This window comes from Phasianus colchicus, chromosome Z (assembly GCF_987193195.1).
Source record: "Phasianus colchicus chromosome Z, bPhaCol1.hap1.1, whole genome shotgun sequence".
NCBI classification, from domain to species: Eukaryota; Metazoa; Chordata; class Aves; order Galliformes; family Phasianidae; genus Phasianus; species Phasianus colchicus.
In genome coordinates this window covers 14,721,693-14,746,129 of record NC_143476.1, presented here as the reverse complement: position 1 = coordinate 14,746,129, position 24,437 = coordinate 14,721,693, and the positions used below count along the sequence as shown (strand labels likewise).

The 24,437-nt window shown below is 49.2% G+C and overlaps 1 protein-coding gene and 2 long non-coding RNA genes across 3 annotated transcripts; all 3 read left to right on the top strand.

Moving 5' to 3' along the window:
- Positions 1–4,351: 4,351 nt before the first annotated feature.
- Positions 4,352–6,288, top strand: LOC149912651 (uncharacterized). Its single transcript, XR_016462208.1, has 4 exons — positions 4,352–4,472; positions 5,020–5,106; positions 5,450–5,527; positions 6,173–6,288. It is a non-coding gene; the product is annotated as an uncharacterized LOC149912651 (long non-coding RNA).
- Positions 6,289–6,867: 579 nt separating this feature from the next.
- LOC149912650 (uncharacterized) lies at positions 6,868–7,958 on the top strand. Its single transcript, XR_016461749.1, has 3 exons — positions 6,868–6,949; positions 7,428–7,571; positions 7,856–7,958. It is a non-coding gene; the product is annotated as an uncharacterized LOC149912650 (long non-coding RNA).
- A 795-nt stretch (positions 7,959–8,753) lies between these two features.
- Positions 8,754–10,077, top strand: LOC149912649 (rho GTPase-activating protein 32-like). Its single transcript, XM_090131866.1, has 3 exons — positions 8,754–8,902; positions 9,259–9,404; positions 9,869–10,077. The coding sequence occupies exons 1-3, from the start codon at positions 8,754–8,756 to the stop codon at positions 10,075–10,077; spliced, it is 504 nt and encodes a 167-aa protein (XP_089987992.1).
- Positions 10,078–24,437: the final 14,360 nt, after the last annotated feature.

Below are 24,437 nucleotides of genomic sequence, written 5' to 3'. Positions count from 1 at the left end.
ATTAGCTATGTGTTTAGTCAGAGGTGCAATGGTTCTAATGGTGAGAGAAAGACATTCCCAGTTGTCATCAGGTGGAACACACTTCAGACTGGAATCCTCAAGCAGACTGCAGTCAAGCTTTCTTAATTACTCGTTGTTGTTATCAATTCAGACGCATCTCTGAATTCCTGCCTGAATGAACATTCTGTAATAATCTGCTGAGACAGTGCAAGGCTTGACAATGAGACTATAGTTTATGAAAGCAGCACTTTTTACTTCCTTTACAAGTTCTTATCTGAATGCTAAATACAACATCAATTCACTTCTCACTGGGTTGAACGTTTTAAATATTTGGCAAACATAATGGTTCTAATTCTGACATTTAATATGAAAATATTAAAATTCCTTGTAAGTACTTTTTTGTTAGAATGCCAGATGCTAAAGGGATGAAGTGGCACAAGAAAGCAAAATATCTCTGCTGATGGCAGGAAGGACTGTAAGGATGGAAAGGCTGGCGGTTGCCATGGGCAGGGAAACACGTCTGGTTTTCTTGTTCCCTTTGTCTTTGAGTGCCAGAAAAAGAGAGGAGAGCGTGCCCTCACCATGGACCCCTCCTGCCCTCTGCTGCTGAGATGGAGAAATGTCCCACCTCCTACAAGGACATCAGGAGAAAGATAAGTATTGGAAATAAGTCCAGGCTGGCTGTACTTGTGGGCATCTGTTGCTGGAAAATGTAATGGCAGTAAACTGCCTAGATAATGACAGAATGAGGGTGACAATAGAATGGTACGTAATCACAGTGCAATGAAAAAAGTATGCAGGGTGCAGGAAGGGAGGTGTGGACATTCTGAGTTGCAACTCTTTATTTGCTCCAGAAAGCTCTATCAGAATGGAAGACTGAAGGAAATACTTTGAGGGGTTTTTTAATGTGACTGGATAAAAGATCCACGTGGCAAATTGAATAACTGGGTGGTAAAGGGACATAGATACCTCACTGTTTCATGGAACCTTTCAATTAAGCACCTGAGCACTGTGTACAGGACTTGGGAATATAAGTATTAGAGGATGATGGAATATCTGTATTTGGAAGGGACCTCGAGGATCATGTATTCCACCTCCTGGTTCCACACCGGACCTCCTATGGGTCAAGCCCTGTGTCTGAGAGCATTGTGCAAATGCTCTTTGGCCTTTGTCAGCTCAGTGCCAAACCACTGCCCTGGGGAGCCAGTGCCAAATTCCATGTATCTAGTTCATCCTACAGAATGATGCCAAGAACAGTTATAGAGATCGACTTACAAACAAAATTCTTGTCTTGAATTAATGGTACACTCACCATTTAAAAAAAAAAAAGAAAAAAAAAAATCAAAGCCACATTCTTACGCTGGCATGTTACAGTATTGTCAGATTTTTGTAATTCTGTTTTGTCATATAAGATTCTCTCATCATGAAATAATGACCAAATTCTCTTTTCAGATCTAAACATACAAATGTTAAAGGCAACAGTGCTGTTCAAACACTGCTTTGGGTATGAAACTGAAGGTAGTAAGGAATGTTATCAAGGAGTTAGAAGAAAACATGTAAGTGTAGATTTAAAAGCAACCTGTATTGTTACTTAGAGTTTGATATAGTGTAATCCAGTGCACAGTACTTGTAACGTGTGTTTTACAAAATGCTGTGCAATGTAGGCATCTATTAAGATAAATGCTGCAAGTTCTAATATGTCCATGACCTTTTCAAACTGTTCCTTATTCCTACACATCACTACGAGTAGTTCTTCTGTCAGGAAGGATCACATGAGTAATTAACCTGTGACCTTAAGTTTGGAATTAACTGCATACAGTGGAAGTAAGAGCTGTGGGTTATTTTGCTCTTTCAGTGTTGAACAGCCGAGGTGTTTTGTTTTGGAGGGTGGACAGTGATGGGACAAGTGGGGAATGGCTTTAAACTGAGACGGGGGGTGTTGAGGTTGAGGTTGGATGTGAGGAGGAAGTTTTTCAGCCAGAGGGTGGTGAGGCACTGGAACAGGTTGCCCAGGGAGGCTGTGGATGCCCCATCCCTGCAGGCATGCAAGGCCAGGCTGGATGTGGCTCTGGGCAGCCTGGGCTGCTGGTTGGCAGGTTAGAAAGCCCACAGGACCTTATTGCAGCCCTGGGTGCAGGGGGATCACTGCTCCTAGCATGCACACAGAAGAGCTGGAGCACACAGGTGATGTACATTCCACTTGTGAACATTCCTGCAATTCCAGAGAGCGTGCGCCTGTTCCAATCACTGCTGCACAGATTAAAAACTGATTGCAGATGAGCTGTTTTGGTATGGGGTTCTTGCCAACGGTCTGCAGTGGCTGTGTGATTCCTCGGGGAGTTGCTCTCCAGCCCAAAGGTCATGTCCTAAGTCGACCAGATCCCGTTTGTGTCCAGAAATGGCTGACAACAGATCAGCTGCTGGTCAAGTTTCTAACATCACACTGGCCTTGCTCCAGTGTCTGTGTCATCAGCCCCAGCACATACGGTGCACCTCTTCAAGGCTTTGCAACACTGAGACTCTGCACTTGGGCTCCAGACATCCTGCTGCACCAAGAGGTTATTCTAGCTTTGGTATCTTGCAACTTTGTATATAACTACATCACTGTAATCATAAATGTCTAGGAGCATGGAGATGGAGAAATTAATCTTCCTGTAATTCTCTGTACTGCAGCCCCGTGGTTGTCAACACCTAATGCAATATTGAAATTTCATTTGAGAAATTGAAAGCTGTCCCTAACAAAAAACCATCTGCATTTGTTATTGAAATCACACTAAGGATCAAGAAATCCAAATGCTTCTAGCATAACCACGATTATAGGCAGTGTTTAGACAAGCTCTTACAGGAAAACCATGAACACAAGGCTAAAGAGAGACTAAGTGATGCACTCTGCAGGAATACTCATGGAAGTATTCACAATGCAGGAGTCTGATCTGATTACAGATGCTGTGCTTTAAGTACCCCTTATCATATCTTTTTTTTCACTGTTGTGCAGGGGTTGGACTCAGTGATCTCTGGAGGCTGGAGATGCTGTTTGCTAATGGAAGATGGAAGATGGAGAGAGGAAAAGCAAGTGAAAGGCATGCTGTGCATAGCCACCACATGGCATCTGCACCACTTCCCCCTGCACAAAGGAGGAGCAGCTCACAATCTTGGCCTGGGCCAGGGAAGGGAGCAGACAAACATCTGGACCGACCCCAAACGAGCTGGTTCTGCAGGTTGGGTGTCTTCTGCTGCTTGTCTCACATCCTGCTGCTCAGCGGTAGATTTGTTCCTGCTCAGTGCTAACAGGAAACTCACACAGCATTTCTGTTTCAGCTGTGCCAACGCTTTGATCCCTTGCTGCTTGGATGGGGTGTTTGAGGAATGATGCCTGTGCTGATGTCCAGCCAGGCTTTGGGGATGAGTCTCCACACCAGGGTCCGTCTGACAGGACTGAGGGTTGGGGATCCAGCCAGGTCGAGTCCAGCATGCTTTGCTCTTGTTCTTAGTGCTTGTTTTTGCTCAGGAGGGCAGGAGGTGAACCTCGTGAACCAATGCCTGCAGACGGGGTTTGCAGAGAAAGAGGTCCTGCAGGCCTTGTGTGACAGCCACGGAGCTGCAGCGAGGCTGCATCCGTGTAAAACACCAGAGATCCACGGAGGTGTGAAGGGGAGCTGTGGGCTGCAGTCACGCAGGAAGGGATGTGCATGCTCGGGGTTTGGTTGTTGTGTGTGTGTTAAGTGACTGTGATACCACTGCTGGGTCAGTGTGAGTGTACGGAACAAGTGTGACAGCCTTTTTGATGGAGCCCTGTGAAAGGAGTCCTATGGACTTGAGATCCAACTATCAGCCCGTGGGCATCATCCAGGAGTTGGGGTAGGGGATGAGGCAAGGGAAGTTGGGCTGAGAAAGGGATGAAGCAGTCTGGCAGCAGTTCTGTGTTTCTCCCATCTCCTGCTTTATTTCCTTCCAGGTGAAATAGATGGGTGCTGCAACATGCCCTTGAATGTAACAAAAGCCACTCTAGTGTGGATTTGACATGGGCCCAGCACTGCAAGGTACGCTGCTGGGAGGAAGCGTCCATCTGGCTGAGGGCAGGAAGGCCCTCCAGAGGGATGCACTGAGGCCAGTTGTGCGAGGCTCAACAAGAGCAAGCGCCAGGTCCTGCGCTTTGGTCATGACGACCCCGTGCCAGCTTCTCCAGGATTTGGCTGGGGTAGAATTCCAAGCAGCCCCTGATTCCAGAACGTTGGGCTGGGCTGTTGGAATCTTCTGCCCTTGTGACTGGTCTTGCCTCCCCACCCTGTGCGTCGTGGTGGAGCAGCCTGGTGGCCCTCAGTGATGTCATAAGGGCTAGAATGAGGGGAGGAGCAGTGCGTGCTGCGTCCCTTCATTGGAGCGCTGGAGCTCTGACTGAGCAGCTCGCTTGTTGCACTTGTGCACCGACTGCGTCCCTTTGTCTTCACACCGTCCTGTGCAGCACCTTGTAGGTAAGCTGAGACAGTGTGGGAGAGACGGGGGGACAGTGAGTGCTGAGAACTGCTGGCTGGCGGAGCTCATAGGATCACATTATCTCCATCAGCAGAGGGGTGGCCATGAGGGACAGGGAGGTGATCGTCCCCCCCTGCTCTGCTCTTGTGAGGCCCCATCTGCAGTACAGTGTCCAGAAAGACAGGGAGCTGTTGGAGAGGGTCCAGAGGCGAGCCACAGAGATGATCAGGGGACAGGAGCACCTCCCCTGCAAAGACAGACTGAGGGAGCTGGGCTTGTTCAGCCTGGAGAAATGAAGGCTGTAGGGTGACCTCATGGCAGCCTTCAGTACCTAAAGGGAGCCTTAAAAGAGGAGGGGAATCAACTCTTTGAAAGGGTAGATAACAGCAGGACAAGGGGAAATGGTTTTAAGTTGAAAACTTTAGATTTAAGTTGAGGGAGGGCAGATTTTGGTTTTCCCCTCGTAGTCTTTGCTAAACCGTGGAAGCAAACTGACCTGCTCTTTCTCTCTCCTCTCTCCACCCTCTGCCTGCTTCCCTGCTGCAGCTTTTGCTCGTGGAAGATCAGAGCATAGTGACAAGGAACGGCTGCGGATTCGTGAGATTTCTCTCCCTCGTTCTGATCTCTTGCCAGGTACCTGCCATGGTTTGTCCCCCCACATGCTTTAGCAGCCCGTGACGCCCCGTGTTTAGTAACACAGCCTCATCCAGCTTTGATGGGACGCTGGTCACGTGTGGGTTTTCTCCACGTGCTCTGCAGCTCAGCCCTCAGAAGGATGCTGTCTGTGGTGCTGTGACCAGCTGGTCTACAGGAAACCAATCCCTTAGGCAAAGAGTCCCAGCCCCAGCTTGTGCAGAGCTGCACAGCATCACCAGGGACACCAGCAGGCGTGCTTGGGCTGTGTGAGTGTGCCCGACAGCTGTAGGGAGCACAGCAGAGATGTGAACAGAGAAAATAAAAGTGTGTTTCTTTTCAGTTCCAGCTTGTCACACCTACGCTGATGGCTGTGGCGTGCAGCGAGATCAGCTGTGGGCCTGAGCTGGCATGGACAGAGGTAGAGTATGAAGCTCTGATTGGTCTTTGTTCCCTGACTGCAGCCAGCAGAGTGAGCCGCAGATGTGCTCTCCTGCTTTCCAAGAGAGCTCCTCTGTGGCAAGACAGTAGTGCAAGCGTGGCAAGTTTATAAAAGTACCAGAGCCATCTCGGCTGTTGTGTTTGTCCTCTACTGACTTTTCCCTTGAAATGGCTGCAGAAACAACAATCATTCTCTGCTCTGTTTGGCCTCGCTGTTGGTTGGACTGCTCAGGAGAGCTGCTTGGTGCTTGCAATGGCACTGTTTGCACCTTGTAACTGCAGCCGTAGCTTTGGTTTCCCTCTTCACGGTCTCGTAGCATCTGAAACAGTCAGCCTTCTTGCACAAAGAGCGCAGGAAAGGATGTGGCAAAATACACAAGGCCACCTGTCTGCGTCAGTGCCATTGCTGATTAGTCTGGGTGGGGAGAGATGCATCTTTGCTGGCGTGTGCCTGCTGCACACCAGGGAGAGAAACAGCCGTTATTAGACTTGCAGTTCCTTCTCAAGTGCCCATGATAAGGACCGAGTGCATTTCCTGCAGCTTTCTCTGCAGATGTGCTCCTCACCTTGAAATCCTCCTTGTTGGTTCCCAGCTCCTCACCGTGGCCTGTGCTCTCTGTTTCAGGCTGAGAACAAGGGGAAGCCCCTGCTGGACCATGAGGTGGCACCTGTGAATGTTCCAGCTATTGCTGCTGCCCATGTCGTTAAGAGACACGTTGCCCAGGCAGCGGATGAACTCTCCTTTGAGGTAAGCAGTTCAAGGCGTTCCTTGTTGTTCAATTTTACAATGGCAAATGTCTTCAGAGCTGCACTGGTGCAAGTGCTTTAATGCTCGGCCATGTTTGGCAGTGCAGAAGAATGCAGTCATTTGAGCTGTGCTTTCCTCCCAGCCGTGCTGAAGCTGGGATTGACGTTGCAATCTCTTGCAGGTGGGAGACATCATCTGTGTTATCGACATGCCACCAAAGGAGCTGAGCCCCTGGTGGAGAGGCAAGCTCGGCTTCCAGGTAGGCACAAGCTTCAGACTGGAGAGTGCAACTGCAGTAAAGGCAGGAATCTCAGCTTAGAGCTGCTCTGCCTGCTCAGGATGCCTAATGGACATAAACAGTTTCCCTGTGTCGGTGTCAGAGGACCTTGCCTTTGGCTGCAAATGTTGAAAAATTATTACCTTTATGCTGTGAACTATGGCCATTTTCTGCTGGATAGTCTTATGGAACGTCAGGCAAGCACGTTCTGAGGGAAATGTTACGTGGCTTTTGATTTAACAGTTCAGATCTGAGAAGTGCTGCATGCAATAGTTGGCCTCTCTTCTTGTTACAGGTTGGATTTTTCCCAGGGGAGTGTGTGGAAATCATTAATAAGGACATTCCTGAGGCACTCATCAACTCTGTGCCAAAGCCAGGTAGGGATGTTACATTTGATGGTGTGGGGAAGCAAAATGAAGTCTTATTTGGGGTGTGTTCCATGTTTAGTACCTCCTTTATCCATGCCACATTGTCCTCTGGGTTGATGATCCTTCATGCACACCATGGGGCAGGGATTTGGCGCAATCTTCCTGTGTTTATGACTGGACTTGTGGAAACTATAGAATCTTCATAGAATGGCTTGGGATGGAACGGTCTGCAAGGTTCTTAGGCTTCCACTTCCCTGCATCAGGCTGTGCTGCCAGCCCCCACATTTATTGTCAGACTAGATCAGGCTGCCCAGGGCCCCATCCAACCTGGCCTTGGGCTCCTCCAGAGATGGGGAAAATCCCTTTTTGTATGTACTGGTTGGTAATGTTCTTCCCGTTCTGACGTGCTCTGTAGAATGTGCTGTGCTCAGCCTCGTCCAACGGAGCCAGACCTGAAATGACCTGGTTTCTTCCTTTTGTTGTGCAGTGCCCAAGAAACGCAGCAAGATCCTCACCTTCCTTCGTTCCTTGGTGAAGGCCCGCCCAAAGAAACCGACCGAGCGGGAGGTGGAGAAGGAAAGGGTGTTTGGCGGTGACCTGGGAGAGCATCTTCTCCACTCTGGTCGTGATGGTAAGGAGCTGCCCATTCCTGAGATCTTCCTCTGCTGGGCATCTAAAGAAGATGAAAGGGAGCTCATATCTAGCACGGGGCAGGCTGATAGCAGTGGAGGCACGTGTAATGGGAGTTGATGGCTGAAGGATCAAGTGAGGCGGATGCTCCTAAGAGACAAGCACATCTGTATTTGCTTCAGCCAAGCCTGGCTGGGCTTAGTGGATGGGATGTGACTCCCGGGAGCACAGCCTGCAGCACGATTGAATCAGGAGCTCCACTGACGGCTGGCACGTGTTCTTCAGTCCCCCAGGTCCTCCAGAGCTGCGCTGAGTTCATTGAGCAGCACGGCGTGGTGCAGGGGATATACCGCCTGTCCGGCGTCGCGTCCAACATCCAGAGACTGCGGTAAGAGTGCTGCGACTGACACAGCCTGAGTGCATCTGGTGTGGCTTTGGGCTTGCCTTCCTCTCGCTCAACCGGGTTTGCGTCCCTCTCTCCAGGCAGGAATTTGAGTCGGAGCAGATTCCTGAGCTCACCGTCCGTGACATTCACAGCGTGAGCTCCCTCTGCAAGATGTACTTCAGGGAGCTCCTGAACCCTCTGCTCACCCACCAGCTGTACGGCAAGTTCTCGGTAAGCACAAGGCCACGTCTTTCATTTCCCTCTTCCTGGGCCTCTTGGCAGATGGCTGCAGCAGTGCCCCAGCTCGGAGGCCCTTTTGCTGTCAGCCCCACGAGGTTTACTCGCAGTGGTGTACTAGCCTGATTGGTGTCTCGCTCCCTTTCTGCACTACTCCAGGATGCTGTTGGTGCCGCTACAGAGGAGGAGCGGCTGCTCAGAATGCAGGACGTCATCCAGCAGCTGCCCGCTCCTCACTACAGGTCAGTGCTGCCCTCAGCCTGCTGAGCTCAGCCCTGCTGCATTGCAGAGGGCAATGATGCGGTTCCAGGCTCTGTCTGACGCCGGCAACACGATGCCTGTGTATGCTGAAGGGTTGAAGGCTCCATGGGCTTACTTTATGGGGTCAGTTCCTGGGCACGGGGGCACGCTTGGTGCAGCTGATGGCTGCGGCTGTGCTGTGCTGGGGCTTGGTGCTGCAGCGTGGCACTCAGTCAAGTTGCATCTACTTCATCTTCGGTGACAGTAGCAATCACAAGAAGTAGCATGAATGGAGGTTTGCTTTCTGAATTGCAGCACGGCATGCTCGTTGGTGCTGAACGTTTGCCTCTCTTGTTTTCCAGTACTCTGGAGTATCTGATGAGACACTTGGCGTGTCTGGCTGGGAGCTCCACGATAACAAACATGCATGCCAAGAACCTAGCCATTGTGTGGGCTCCAAACCTCTTAAGGTAAACTTCTGGTTCTGTTTCAACACAACGCTTCATATGTTCTCCACTAAAAAAGAACAGTCCTCTTTTTCTCCATCAAATGTGCTCTTCTCCTGTAAAATCTGTGGCTGACAGAAGAGCAGGAGCCTGGGCTGTTCTCCAACCCCACAGGCACAATGTCTAGGTGACAATTTCTGCAGTCTTGTTGAGATGGGACTGACGTGTCCTTGATCATCCAGGGGAATTTCTGCAGTGGCATCACTGATTGCCCACTGCGGAAGTCTCCAGAGCCTCAGCTGACAGCTTTTGGCTGCAACAATTCAGACTCGGGGAAACGGTCTTGGAGAAATGACTTCTAAAATCTGCCTTTTCTACAGATCACAGCAGAACGAGTCTGCCTGCGCCAGCGGAAGAGCTGCCTGCATGGAGCTGCAGACGCAGTCGGATGTGGTAGAATTCATCATCAACCACACAGACGTCCTCTTCGGCTCCAAATCCAGAGCAGACATCGCAGATGCAGCAGGTGAGTGTCTTCCTCCATTAGCTTGATCTTGACCTGACACCTTGACCAAATGCAGGCCTTCTCTGGGACCTTTGAGATACTCTTTTACCATCAAGAGGACAGCAGACCTCTGGGCTTCCATTAGGGTATGGCATCCTGTTGCTGGATGCTGAGAATGTCCAAGCCCAAACTTCACAAGGAGGAAACCGTCATTATTATGGTTTGCACGCAGGAAAAGCTTGATGCAAGTGTGGCAGCGAAGCTTTCTCAGTTCCCTGCCCCTTTTATCTAGGGGTAAGCTGCTCTTAATGATGACCGTGTCCTTTGCCATAAACAGACTTCTGCCCACATGGTTATTTTGAGCTCCTCTTCTTCCAGTGGCTCGGATAAGCAAGCCTGAGAAAAATACAGCACCTCCCCCAGAACTGTGGTGGCTGTGCTGCTGCTTTCTGATCCTCGCTCTTACCTGTGGTTTTCCCTGACAGGGCACAATTCTCTCCCAGGGCCCAAGTCTGTGGGGGTCTCTTCTGCTGCCACAAAGCTGCTCAGCCTGGAGGAGGCACAGGCACAGAGGCGAGGCCACAGCAGCTCTCCTGTTGTGACAGAGAGCAGCAGGGACATTGAAGTGGAAGAAAGCCCTGCAGCTGGGCAGGGCAAATTCCACACCGTCATCGACTTTCCATCTGACAGGTAAAGAGGACTTTCTTTTCCAGCACTTAGCATCATTGTTTGGGTGGGTTTTTGTGGTTTTTTTTTCCCAGTATTTCTAGTGCCAAAAGTTGCTGAAAGTAAGTTAGGCTAAGGTGGGATTTTCCAGATGTCAGGGCCACGTGCCTGAAACCAAATCCAGTTCTCCTCTAAGCAGAGCAGTTGGTCAGACTTGCTGGCACTAGAAATTAAACATGGCAGTGAGATGAGGCCGATGAGGTGCTAATGTAAGAGTCAGAGATGCTTCTGAACTTCCTTTATGGCTGCACGGTTCCTCAGAAAGCAGTTACACCTGCCAGCTCCATCAAAGCCATCCCTCAGATGCTGTGCTGTACAGCTGTGGAGCCTTTGCTCACATGCTCTGCATCTTGCTTGACAGAGTTGAGGGGAATTTAGCCAGCAAGACTTCAGGGCTGAGCTATAGGAATGGAGCCATCCTCAACTGCTGGAAACAGAGCGAGTTTCTAAGTTGTGTTTCTGCAGAAACCAGGCAGTGCTAGGAACAAGCAACTGCTGCCAAGAGCTCAGTGCTGCTCTTCCTTCACCCTGCACCACGCACGACTCACAGCATTGGCTGTTTTCTCTCTCCAGACAAAATCCACCCAGCAAGAAGGAGGAATCACCAGCTAGCAGTTGGTGTTGCTGTTTCAGCCTCAGAAAGCCAACCTCTGGGAGCAAACGCCAACTGCAGCGCAATGCCAGGCAGCCCTCAGAAACAGCAGTGGTAGTCCTGGCAGGTAAGGGTGCAAATGCAGCTTCCAAATCCCTGCTTTTCAGGAACATAGAATTCAAGTTTGCTCTGCACTTGTATCTCCTTCTGCCATTCCAGCCCCTGCCTAACGTCTTCACTACACCTCTGATCAACCACTGTCGTAATTCAGCTTGTGAAAGTTTGACACTAACCCCTGTGTATCCTTTCTAGGTGAATCGAGCCCTTGCCAACCCACAAGATCCAGGGCAAGTAGCGAGGATGCTCTCTGTGCTTCCATCAGTGGAGAGCTCTTAGGAAGCACAAATTGCTGCAGTTCCAACAGCAGCCTTCCACATGACAACAGTGATGGAGAGAAGGAGCTCATCGAAGTCCATGCCCTCATTACACCTGGCTCTGCTGAAGTTGCTGACCTGGGCCTGCAAGACACCACAGTCGCCAGCCTGGATTGTAACCAGGAGTCCATGCAGTGCAGCCCATCCCAAGCACAGTGTGAGTGCCCCGACAGCAGCACCTCCATGCAGGAGCAGGTCAGCATCAGTGAGGAGGAGCAGAGCCTCTTGCAGGGGGACTTTCAATCAGGCCTCCAGTCTCAGGCACAGGACAGCAGCACTGAGAGCTCTGAGCCACTCTCTCCATGACAAGACAGGATGAGTCCCATCTTCACCGTGGACCTCTCACACCCTCCTGTCCTTTATTTAATAATAAAAGCACACTTGTGCTCAACCAACGCCTTGACTGCCTCCAGAGTCTTCATTCACACGGACTGGGATGAATGCAGCACACAGCAAGGCACCCCAGCTTGCAATGCTGTGGCCGTGGGGTGCGTGCAGCACAGCTCCGGGTTTGTTCCTGTTTTGTCTGGCTTTGGGATGTCTGCAGGGGGAGCTCTGCTACCATTTGGCATGGTAGCAAATAATCTCTCGCATCCTGGATGCTGCTCATGATACTCCCAAGCTTCCTGGCTGTGGCTTTGTGATGCTTTTCAGGGCTTTCTGATGCATTTCCATGCCTTGGCTGTTCTTTAACACCTCTCTCCTCCCATCATGTCCTTTCCTGGCTCCCACCTACGAGCTGGCCGTGCAGATCATCTCCAGACCTGTCATCAGCACACTGCGGCAGGAGAATCTCCCCCTGGCCAACGTCAGGCAGTACTGCTTGGTCTGCAGCTCAGTGGCCATTTCCCTTTTAGGCGGCTCCTGCAGAAGAATCAAGCAGCAGAAGAATTTCCTCACCCTGCAGCACACAAATGCTACGAAAGCAGAAACAACCTGGGAATCTCTGGGTCTGCAAGACTTCACAGACACTCACCGACTGTGCCTGATGGCTCCCTCCCATCCTTGATTTCCTTCTCCCCTTCTCCTCATCGGATCCCACTGCTGAGCCATGATCAAGCTGCCCAGTGTGGCAGAGCATCGTGCAGAGCCGTGCTGGCACCTCCTCCCCTTCCTCTCCTGCAGCTCAGCGTGCAACCTGAGCGAGTTTTTTTCTGAGAAAGTGACCAGCTCTTTTCCATCCCTTTGCCCCTACAAACAGTTGTCCAGAGGATCTTGTCCAAGAATTCCTGGAACAGCCTGCAGCTGGCTCTCCTGAAGTTCAGGCTCCTGCCTTTGCTTCCTGCCAGGCCCGCATTCCTTGAGATCACCAACTCAAGGAGGGCATGGTCACTGCAGCCCTGACCGCCTCCTGTCGTAACCCCTGGTGTGCACCATGTCCAGCAATGCTTCCCTTCTGCTTGCTGTGCCCAATGCCTGCACCACAGAGTGATTCTCACTGCACTCCAGGAGTCTGTCAGATTGCTTGCAGCCAGCCATGCTGATTTCCCAGACTGACTGGAATCCCCCATCAGGATGAGAGTCAGTGAGTGCGATGCTTCTGCTGGCTGCAGTAAGCAGCTCCCACCAACAGGCTCTCTTTCCAGGCGGCTGTAGCAGACCCTCACCTCCAGAAGCCCTGCACTGCTGCACTTCCTGATTTTACCCACAAGTTCACAACCTGGTCATGGCTCTTCTTAGTTCTTTGCAGTCAACTTCTCATCATAGAGGGCAAATCCCTTGCCTTCCAGAATTCCATAGTATCAATTGTGTCAGGATTTTTTTATTTTATTTATTTATTTATTTATTTATTTCCATTTTCTAGGCAGGAAAATGAATTTCTGAGCCAGGAGAAGCAGAAGTGAAACAGTCTTCCTGGCACTGCTCAGGTTGCAGGAGTTGCCAAGTGCTCCTCAGGTAATGTGTGCTGAAGAGCTGACCTTGGTGGCAGGGGCTGTGGCTGCATTTTGTGCCTGTCATGCGGGAATCCAAGAAAGCCTATTCAGAGCAGGAGCTGCAGAGCGAGATAAACATCACGAGAAGGTAAGGCTGAGAAGCAAGGACACCTCCAGAAAGAAGAGAAAAACTGAGTCAAGTGAGCTGCGTGACGGCCGTGTGATGCTGACCATGATTGGAGGAAGAGCGCATGGCTGGGAATGACTGATGGCTCTGGTTGGATGGGTGCCTGTGTGCACAGAGGTAAGGAGTGTTTGTGGGATGTTTTGCTGGCATCTAACGGCTGTAAGGGGAAGTCAAGAGAGAAAACTTGTGAATGCATATGAGGGGTGTTAAAATCTGGAATAGACTGTTTGGATCATTCACAGCTGAGTCTTGTGCCAGATTGCCACACTAGCAGAACTTGGGGACCATGATTTTCCTGTAAGAGTGCCAACTGCTTATGTTAAATGATAAAAAGTAACATTGAAAAAAGCTTCCCTCCTTGCATTAGAATAAGGCATTGATATTTGATGTTTCTGTCTTTCCATTCCTTTAGCAGCCTGGGTGTTGATGCAGCTGCATGCATCTGCTGCCCCCCCCCCCTTCTGTTTTGTGTAAAAGAACAGTAAAATATGCAATCAGTGTGAGATATTTTCAAAGTATTTTACTTTATTTGCCCCTAGGCTGCAATGGCTGGGAAATGGCAGTGTCACCCAGGAGCCCACACGGCGACCTGATGTCTCATTGTTGGGGTCTATTGGAAACCACCACGATGACAAAAGAATGCCTGGGATTCCTCCGGCCCAAATGCCAAACCTTGCACTTGGCTGTGCTGAACCTCATGAGGTTCACCCAGGCCCACCTCTCAAGTCTGCTGAGCTCAAACAGATGTCATTTTTCTCGTGTCCTTCCATTCCGAGTCCATCTGTTCCCCAAAGCAAAAGAATTTGGAGGGAACCACCGACAGTTATGTGAGCGATTTCAGCGTCTATTTCTGATCATGGCAACAACTTCAGAGGTCACACTTAATTTACGGTGCCCGTTGTAATTCTGACCAAGGCTGCAGTTGCAGCTGACTTCCCAAGGCTGCAAGACGTGGTGGTGACACAGCCTTGTGCTTCTGCATTGGTGCTCATCCCACGTTTCCTTTCTCTGTCTCGCAGGTCAGCTCCTGCTGGAAGCAGATGGTATCCCAGTGTGAATGAAGGTCAGTGCAGGAGCAGCTGCTGATGGGAGGAAGGAAGTCCATGCTGAAGAGCTCTGAAGCATCTGCAGGTATGGTTCTGGAGGAGGCAGCAGTGATGTCGGAGGGCTCCCCAGCAGGAAGCTGTCTCATCCAAATGCTTGCTGAGTGGTTGGAAGGGAGCTTTCTGCATGACAGCAGCACCAGCTGCTTGCTTCAAATGCTGCAAAGACAAGGATTAGCGGGAGTTCCAGTATCTACAGTATCATCACGAATCACGATAGGATTACAATGTGTCCTCATACAAACGCAGCCATTTCTCTCTGAGTCCAGAGGCTGTCCGGAAAGCATCTTTGAGGTCTCTCACACCAAACCACTGATGTCCGTGTGGGATCTGACTCATTAGGGTATAGGGGTTAGGAACCACAGGCTGTCTTTTGAGAACGGGTTCAGTCATTTCCTTACATCTTGCACCAGCCGATACGTGCCGTCTGCCTTCCGTGCCGACAGGATTGGGGTGTTATAAGGCCACAGACAAGGTTCCAGAAGACCATCCTTAACCAGTGTCTGTGTTACAGCTTTTAGACCCACTCTCCCTTCTAAGGCTATGGGATATTGTTGCTGTTTCACAGCTCCACTCCCTCCTTGGGCAGTTCTTTGTAAGGGAAAATTGTGAGTCCACCCCGATTTCCTTCCCCTGCCCACAGCTTTGGATTCATTTCTTCTCATCACCAGCTGTTAACACATTCATTGACACCTGATATCTGTTTCACAGACTTGCAGCTGTAATCCTCATTTAACTGTTAAATCTCTCCCCGATAAATCGGTCACTGCTTCAGGCACAGAGAACAATTGCCCTGCAACTATTTTATCTTTCCATTTTAGTTCTGTGGTCTCCAAGAGTGGAGCTGTCATTTCTGATCCCTCAGCCCCAGTTATGCACAACAGCCACATCCAGATACACGCCTGGTACCTCTAAACTAGCTAATGCTGTAGGATGGAATGTTGTTTCTGCACTGGCTATCAAATGTGGGATTGCTCTGAAGCAGTACAGCACAATGTGTTTTGTAATTTGCCCTTAGAAACAGTTTGAAAAAGTAGAAAGACTTTATTAGTATTAGTAAAAAGAAGTTATTTCATAACATATTTTAGAAATACAGTTGTTCAATCATGTGATCAATTCTCACTTACAGAACTGCAATAGTTACAAATAGTATGGGTATACTATTAAGGACCAGAAAGCATGTTGTAAGGCCATTCTGTTTGGATAGGAGAAGCTCAGCAAAAGAAAAACAGACTCCAAAGAAGCCAGGGCCTCCACACAAGGCCGAATTGACTCACTCTGTGGGCAAGTTAGGATGCAACAGGCAGGCATCAAGAGACTCCCCTCTGTCCTCCTTCCAAACTTCTCTCTCTTCAGGGATGAGCAGGTGTCCAGAAATAGTGGCCAAGTGTTGAGAAGCAGCTGTCGGACGTTCAATAATTAGCAGTATACCTGCTGAGCTAGCAACAATTGGTGTTTAGCCAGTCACACACACACACACATAATGGCACGGGTTGGAAGGGACCTCAAGGATCAGGAATCTCCAACTCCCTGCCACAGGCAGGGCCACCAACCTCTGTAACACTGCACATAAGCACATTGCTGGATAGAAACAGCAGTGTGGGAAAAAACTGTATGCTGTGGATGCAAAGGGTGAATCAGAATGGCTTAACAGCTGTCCGACAAGGAAAAGCAATCTTTTACCTGCTGTGCCATGCTCATGGCAACAACAATGCAGATGCCAGCAGCTGATGCCCACAAGGACAGAAAGTCTGGACTTATTTTCATTACATATCTTTGTCCTGATGTCCTTCTAGAAGCTGGAACATTTCTCCATCTCAGCAGAAGAGGGCAGGAGGGGTCCAAGGTTAGGGCACACTCTCCTCTATTTATCTAGCACTGAAATATTAACACAAAATGAAAACCAGATATGTTTCCCTGCCCATGGCAAACACCAGCCTTTCCATCCTTACAGTCCTTCCTGACATCAGCACTCATTGAAACAACATCCCACTCACCTTTTCCATGTCTGGCAGAGGTTGCAGCTCTTTCTATTGCATCCCTCTAGCTGTCAAGTCAAGAGTTCTAGTGTCACACAAGGAAAAGCAATCTTTTACCTGCTGTGCCATGCTCATGGCAGCAGCAATGCAGATGCCAGCAGCTGATGCCCACAAGGACAGCCAGCCTGGACTTATTTTCATTACATATCTTTGTCCTGATGTCCTTCTACAAGCTGGAACATTTCTCCATCTCAGCAGAAGAGGGCAGGAGGGGTCCAAGTTGCAGGCAAACTCTCCTCTTTTTTCTGGAAAACAAAGAGAAGATGAAAACCAGATGTGTTTCCCTGCCCATAGCAAACACCAGCTTTTCCATCTTTACAGTCCTTCCTGACATCAGCACTAATTGAAATAAAATCCCACTCACCTTTGCCATGTCTGGCAGAGGTTGCAGCTCTTCCTATTACATCCTTCTAGCTTTCAAGTCAAGAGCTCCTGTGTCATAGAAGGAAACGCATTCTTTTACCTGCTGTGCCATGCTCATGGCAGAAGCAATGCAGATGCCAGCAGCTGATGCCCACAAGGACAGCCAGCCTGGACTTCTTTTCATTACATATCTTTGTGCTGATGTCCTTCTAGAAGCTGGGACATTTCTCCATCTCAGCAGCAGAGGGCAGGAGAGTTCCAAGGTGAGGGGACACACTCCTCTTTTTCTGGCACTCAAAGAGAAATAGAAGATGAAAACCTGATTTGTTTCCCTGCCCATGGCAAACACCAGCCTTTCCATCCTTACAGTCCTTCCTGACATCAGCAGCAACTGAAACAACATCCCACTCACCCTTGCCATGTCTGGCAGAGTTTGCAGCTCTTTCAATTGCATCACTCTAGCTTTCAACTCAAGAGCTCCTGTGTCACACAAGGAAAAGCAATCTTTTACCTGCTGTGCCATGCTCATGGCAGCAGCAATGCAGATGCCAGCAGCTGATGCCCACAAGGACAGCCAGCCTGGACTTATTTTCATTACATATCTTTGTCCTGATGTCCTTCTAGAAGCTGGGACATTTCTCCATCTCAGCAGAAGAGGGCAGGAGAGTTCCAAGGTGAGGGCACACTCTCCCCTGTTTATCTGGCACTCAAAGAGAAAGAGAAAATGAAAACCAGATGTGTTTCCCTGCCCGATGGCAAACACCAGCCTTTCCATCCTTACAGTCCTTCCTGACATCAGCACTAATTGAAACAAAATCCCACTCACCTTTGCCATGTCTGCCAGAGGTTGCAGCTCTTTCAATTGCATCACTCTAGCTTTCAAGTCAAGAGCTCCTGTGTCACACAAGGAAAAGAATTCTTTTACCTGCTGTGCCATGCTCATGGCAGCAGCAATGCAGATGCCAGCAGCTGATGCCCACAAGGACAACCAGCCTGGACTTATTTTCATTACATATCTTTGTCCTGATGTCCTTCTAGAAGCTGGGACATTTCTCCATCTCAGCAGCAGAGGGCAGGAGGTGTCCAAGGTGAGGGCACACTCTCCTCTTTTTCTGGAACACAAAGAGAAGACAAAAAACAGATGTGTTTCCCTGCCCATGGCAAACACCAGCCTTTCCATCCTTACAGTCCTTCCTGACATCAGCAGCAACTGAAACAACATCCCACTCACCTTTGCCATGTCTGGCAGAGGTTGCAGCTCTTTCTATTGCATCACTCTAGCTTTCAACTCAAGAGCTCCTGTGTCACACAAGGAAAAGCAATCTTTTACCTGCTGTGCCATGCTCATGGCAGCAGCAATGCAGATGCCAGCAGCTGATGCCCACAAGGACAGCCAGCCTGGACTTATTTTCATTACATATCTTTGTCCTGATGTCCTTCTGGAAGCTGGGACATTTCTCCATCTCAGCAGAAGAGGGCAGGAGAGTTCCAAGGTGAGGGCACACTCTCCCCTGTTTATCTGGCACTCAAAGAGAAAGAGAATATGAAAACCAGATGTGTTTTCCTGCCCATGGCAAACACCAGCCTTTCCATCCTTACAGTCCTTCCTGACATCAGCACTAATTGAAACAAAATCCCACTCACCCTTGCCATGTCTGGCAGAGGTTGCAGCTCTTTCTATTGCAGAACTCTAGCTTTCAACTCAAGAGCTCCTGTGTCACACAAGGAAAAGCAATCTTTTACCTGCTGTGCCATGCTCATGGCAACACCAATGCAGATGCCAGCAGCTGAAGCCCACAAGGACAACCAGCCTGGACTTACTTTCATTGCATATCTTTGTCCTGATGTCCTTCTAGAAGCTGGGACATTTCTCCATCTCAGCAGAAGAGGGCAGGAGCGTTCCAAGCAGAGGGCACACTCTCCCCTGTTTATCTGGCACTCAAAGAGAAAGAGAAAATGAAAACCAGATGTGTTTCCCTGCCCATGGCAAACACCAGCCTTTCCATCCTTACAGTCCTTCCTGACATCAGCACTAATTGAAACAACATCCCACTCACCTTTGCCATGTCTGGTAGAGGTTGCAGCTCTTTCTATTGCATCCCTCTAGCTTTCAAGTCAAGAGCTCCTGTGTCACACAAGGAAAAGCATTCTTTTACCTGCTGTGCCATGCTCATGGCAACACCAATGCAGATGCCAGCAGCTGATGCCCACAAGGACAGCCAGCCTGGACTTATTTTCATTACATATCTTTGTCCTGATGTCCTTCTAGAAGCTGGGACATTTCTCCATCTCAGCAGCAGAGGGCAGGAGGGGTCCAAGGTTAGGGCACACTCTCCTCTTTTTCTGTCACACAAAGAGAAAGAGAAGATGAAAACCAGATGTGTTTCCCTGCCCATGGCAAACACCAGCCTTTCCATCCTTACAGTCCTTCCTGACATCAGCACTAATTGAAACAACATCCCATTCACCTTTGCCATGTCTGGTAGAGGTTGGAGCTCTTTCAATTGCATCACTCTAGCTTTCAACTCAAGAGCTCCTGTGTCACACAAGGAAAAGCAATCTTTTACCTGCTGTGCCATGCTCATGGCAGCAGCAATGCAGATGCCAGCAGCTGATGCCCACAAGGACAGCCAGCCTGGACTTATTTTCATTACATATCTTTGTCCTGATGTCCTTCTAGAAGCTGGGACATTTCTCCATCTCAGCAGCAGAGGGCAGGAGAGTTCCAAGGTGAGGACACACTCTCCCCTGTTTATCTGGCACTCAAAGAGAAAGAGAAAATGAAAACCAGATGTGTTTCCCTGCCCGATGGCAAACACCAGCCTTTCCATCCTTACAGTCCTTCCTGACATCAGCACTAATTGAAACAAAATCCCACTCACCTTTGCCATGTCTGCCAGAGGTTGCAGCTCTTTCAATTGCATCACTCTAGCTTTCAAGTCAAGAGCTCCTGTGTCACACAAGGAAAAGAATTCTTTTACCTGCTGTGCCATGCTCATGGCAGCAGCAATGCAGATGCCAGCAGCTGATGCCCACAAGGACAACCAGCCTGGACTTATTTTCATTACATATCTTTGTCCTGATGTCCTTCTAGAAGCTGGGACATTTCTCCATCTCAGCAGCAGAGGGCAGGAGAGTTCCAAGGTGAGGGCACACTCTCCTCTTTTTCTGGAACACAAAGAGAAGACAAAAAACAGATGTGTTTCCCTGCCCATGGCAAACACCAGCCTTTCCATCCTTACAGTCCTTCCTGACATCAGCAGCAACTGAAACAACATCCCACTCACCTTTGCCATGTCTGGCAGAGGTTGCAGCTCTTTCTATTGCATCACTCTAGCTTTCAACTCAAGAGCTCCTGTGTCACACAAGGAAAAGCAATCTTTTACCTGCTGTGCCATGCTCATGGCAGCAGCAATGCAGATGCCAGCAGCTGATGCCCACAAGGACAGCCAGCCTGGACTTATTTTCATTACATATCTTTGTCCTGATGTCCTTCTAGAAGCTGGGACATTTCTCCATCTCAGCAGAAGAGGGCAGGAGAGTTCCAAGGTGAGGGCACACTCTCCCCTGTTTATCTGGCACTCAAAGAGAAAGAGAATATGAAAACCAGATGTGTTTCGCTGCCCATGGTAAACACCAGCCTTTCCATCCTTACAGTCCTTCCTGACATCAGCACTAATTGAAACAAAATCCCACTCACCTTTGCCATGTCTGGCAGAGGTTGCAGCTCTTTCAATTGCATCACTCTAGCTTTCAAGTCAAGAGCTCCTGTGTCACACAAGGAAAAGAATTCTTTTACCTGCTGTGCCATGCTCATGGCAGCAGCAATGCAGATGCCAGCAGCTGATGCCCACAAGGACAACCAGCCTGGACTTATTTTCATTACATATCTTTGTCCTGATGTCCTTCTAGAAGCTGGGATATTTCTCCATCTCAGCAGCAGAGGGCAGGAGGTGTCCAAGGTGAGGGCACACTCTCCTCTTTTTCTGGAACACAAAGAGAAGACAAAAAAAAGATGTGTTTCCCTGCCCATGGCAAACACCAGCCTTTCCATCCTTACAGTCCTTCCTGACATCAGCAGCAACTGAAACAACATCCCACTCACCTTTGCCATGTCTGGCAGAGGTTGCAGCTCTTTCTATTGCATCACTCTAGCTTTCAAGTCAAGAGCTCCTGTGTCACACAAGGAAAAGCAATCTTTTACCTGCTGTGCCATGCTCATGGCAGCAGCAATGCAGATGCCAGCAGCTGATGCCCACAAGGACAGCCAGCCTGGACTTATTTTCATTACATATCTTTGTCCTGATGTCCTTCTAGAAGCTGGGACATTTCTCCATCTCAGCAGCAGAGGGCAGGAGGTGTCCAAGGTGAGGGCACACTCTCCTCTTTTTCTGGAACACAAAGAGAAGACAAAAAACAGATGTGTTTCCCTGCCCATGGCAAACACCAGCCTTTCCATCCTTACAGTCCTTCCTGACATCAGCAGCAACTGAAACAACATCCCACTCACCCTTGCCATGTCTGGCAGAGGTTGCAGCTCTTTCTATTGCAGAACTCTAGCTTTCAACTCAAGAGCTCCTGTGTCACACAAGGAAAAGCAATCTTTTACCTGCTGTGCCATGCTCATGGCAGCAGCAATGCAGATGCCAGCAGCTGATGCTTACAAGGACAACCAGCCTGGACTTATTTTCATTGCATATCTTTGTCCTGATGTCCTTCTAGAAGCTGGAACATTTCTCCATCTCAGCAGAAGAGGGCAGGAGCGTTCCAAGCAGAGGGCACACTCTCCCCTGTTTATCTGGCACTCAAAGAGAAAGAGAAAATGAAAACCTTATGTGTTTCCCTGCCCATGGCAAACACCAGCCTTTCCATCCTTACAGTCCTTCCTGACATCAGCACTAATTGAAACAACATCCCACTCACCTTTGCCATGTCTGGTAGAGGTTGCAGCTCTTTCTATTGCAGAACTCTAGCTTTCAAGTCAAGAGCTCCTGTGTCACACAAGGAAAAGCATTCTTTTACCTGCTGTGCCATGCTCATGGCAACACCAATGCAGATGCCAGCAGCTGATGCCCACAAGGACAGCCAGCCTGGACTTATTTTCATTACATATCTTTGTCCTGATGTCCTTCTAGAAGCTGGGACATTTCTCCATCTCAGCAGCAGAGGGCAGGAGGGGTCCAAGGTTAGGGCACACTCTCCTCTTTTTCTGTCACACAAAGAGAAAGAGAAGATGAAAACCAGATGTGTTTCCCTGCCCATGGCAAACACCAGCCTTTCCATCCTTACAGTCCTTCCTGACATCAGCACTAATTGAAACAACATCCCATTCACCTTTGCCATGTCTGGTAGAGGTTGGAGCTCTTTCAATTGCATCACTCTAGCTTTCAACTCAAGAGCTCCTGTGTCACACAAGGAAAAGCAATCTTTTACCTGCTGTGCCATGCTCATGGCAGCAGCAATGCAGATGCCAGCAGCTGATGCCCACAAGGACAGCCAGCCTGGACTTATTTTCATTACATATCTTTGTCCTGATGTCCTTCTAGAAGCTGGGACATTTCTCCATCTCAGCAGCAGAGGGCAGGAGAGTTCCAAGGTGAGGACACACTCTCCCCTGTTTATCTGGCACTCAAAGAGAAAGAGAAAATGAAAACCAGATGTGTTTCCCTGCCCGATGGCAAACACCAGCCTTTCCATCCTTACAGTCCTTCCTGACATCAGCACTAATTGAAACAAAATCCCACTCACCTTTGCCATGTCTGCCAGAGGTTGCAGCTCTTTCAATTGCATCACTCTAGCTTTCAAGTCAAGAGCTCCTGTGTCACACAAGGAAAAGAATTCTTTTACCTGCTGTGCCATGCTCATGGCAGCAGCAATGCAGATGCCAGCAGCTGATGCCCACAAGGACAACCAGCCTGGACTTATTTTCATTACATATCTTTGTCCTGATGTCCTTCTAGAAGCTGGGACATTTCTCCATCTCAGCAGCAGAGGGCAGGAGAGTTCCAAGGTGAGGGCACACTCTCCTCTTTTTCTGGAACACAAAGAGAAGACAAAAAACAGATGTGTTTCCCTGCCCATGGCAAACACCAGCCTTTCCATCCTTACAGTCCTTCCTGACATCAGCAGCAACTGAAACAACATCCCACTCACCTTTGCCATGTCTGGCAGAGGTTGCAGCTCTTTCTATTGCATCACTCTAGCTTTCAACTCAAGAGCTCCTGTGTCACACAAGGAAAAGCAATCTTTTACCTGCTGTGCCATGCTCATGGCAGCAGCAATGCAGATGCCAGCAGCTGATGCCCACAAGGACAGCCAGCCTGGACTTATTTTCATTACATATCTTTGTCCTGATGTCCTTCTAGAAGCTGGGACATTTCTCCATCTCAGCAGAAGAGGGCAGGAGAGTTCCAAGGTGAGGGCACACTCTCCCCTGTTTATCTGGCACTCAAAGAGAAAGAGAATATGAAAACCAGATGTGTTTCGCTGCCCATGGTAAACACCAGCCTTTCCATCCTTACAGTCCTTCCTGACATCAGCACTAATTGAAACAAAATCCCACTCACCTTTGCCATGTCTGGCAGAGGTTGCAGCTCTTTCAATTGCATCACTCTAGCTTTCAAGTCAAGAGCTCCTGTGTCACACAAGGAAAAGAATTCTTTTACCTGCTGTGCCATGCTCATGGCAGCAGCAATGCAGATGCCAGCAGCTGATGCCCACAAGGACAACCAGCCTGGACTTATTTTCATTACATATCTTTGTCCTGATGTCCTTCTAGAAGCTGGGATATTTCTCCATCTCAGCAGCAGAGGGCAGGAGGTGTCCAAGGTGAGGGCACACTCTCCTCTTTTTCTGGAACACAAAGAGAAGACAAAAAAAAGATGTGTTTCCCTGCCCATGGCAAACACCAGCCTTTCCATCCTTACAGTCCTTCCTGACATCAGCAGCAACTGAAACAACATCCCACTCACCTTTGCCATGTCTGGCAGAGGTTGCAGCTCTTTCTATTGCATCACTCTAGCTTTCAAGTCAAGAGCTCCTGTGTCACACAAGGAAAAGCAATCTTTTACCTGCTGTGCCATGCTCATGGCAGCAGCAATGCAGATGCCAGCAGCTGATGCCCACAAGGACAGCCAGCCTGGACTTATTTTCATTACATATCTTTGTCCTGATGTCCTTCTAGAAGCTGGGACATTTCTCCATCTCAGCAGCAGAGGGCAGGATGGGTCCAAGGTGAGGGCACACTCTCCTCTTTTTCTGGAACACAAAGAGAAGACAAAAAACAGATGTGTTTCCCTGCCCATGGCAAACACCAGCCTTTCCATCCTTACAGTCCTTCCTGACATCAGCAGCAACTGAAACAACATCCCACTCACCCTTGCCATGTCTGGCAGAGGTTGCAGCTCTTTCTATTGCAGAACTCTAGCTTTCAACTCAAGAGCTCCTGTGTCACACAAGGAAAAGCAATCTTTTACCTGCTGTGCCATGCTCATGGCAGCAGCAATGCAGATGCCAGCAGCTGATGCTTACAAGGACAACCAGCCTGGACTTATTTTCATTGCATATCTTTGTCCTGATGTCCTTCTAGAAGCTGGAACATTTCTCCATCTCAGCAGAAGAGGGCAGGAGCGTTCCAAGCAGAGGGCACACTCTCCCCTGTTTATCTGGCACTCAAAGAGAAAGAGAAAATGAAAACCTTATGTGTTTCCCTGCCCATGGCAAACACCAGCCTTTCC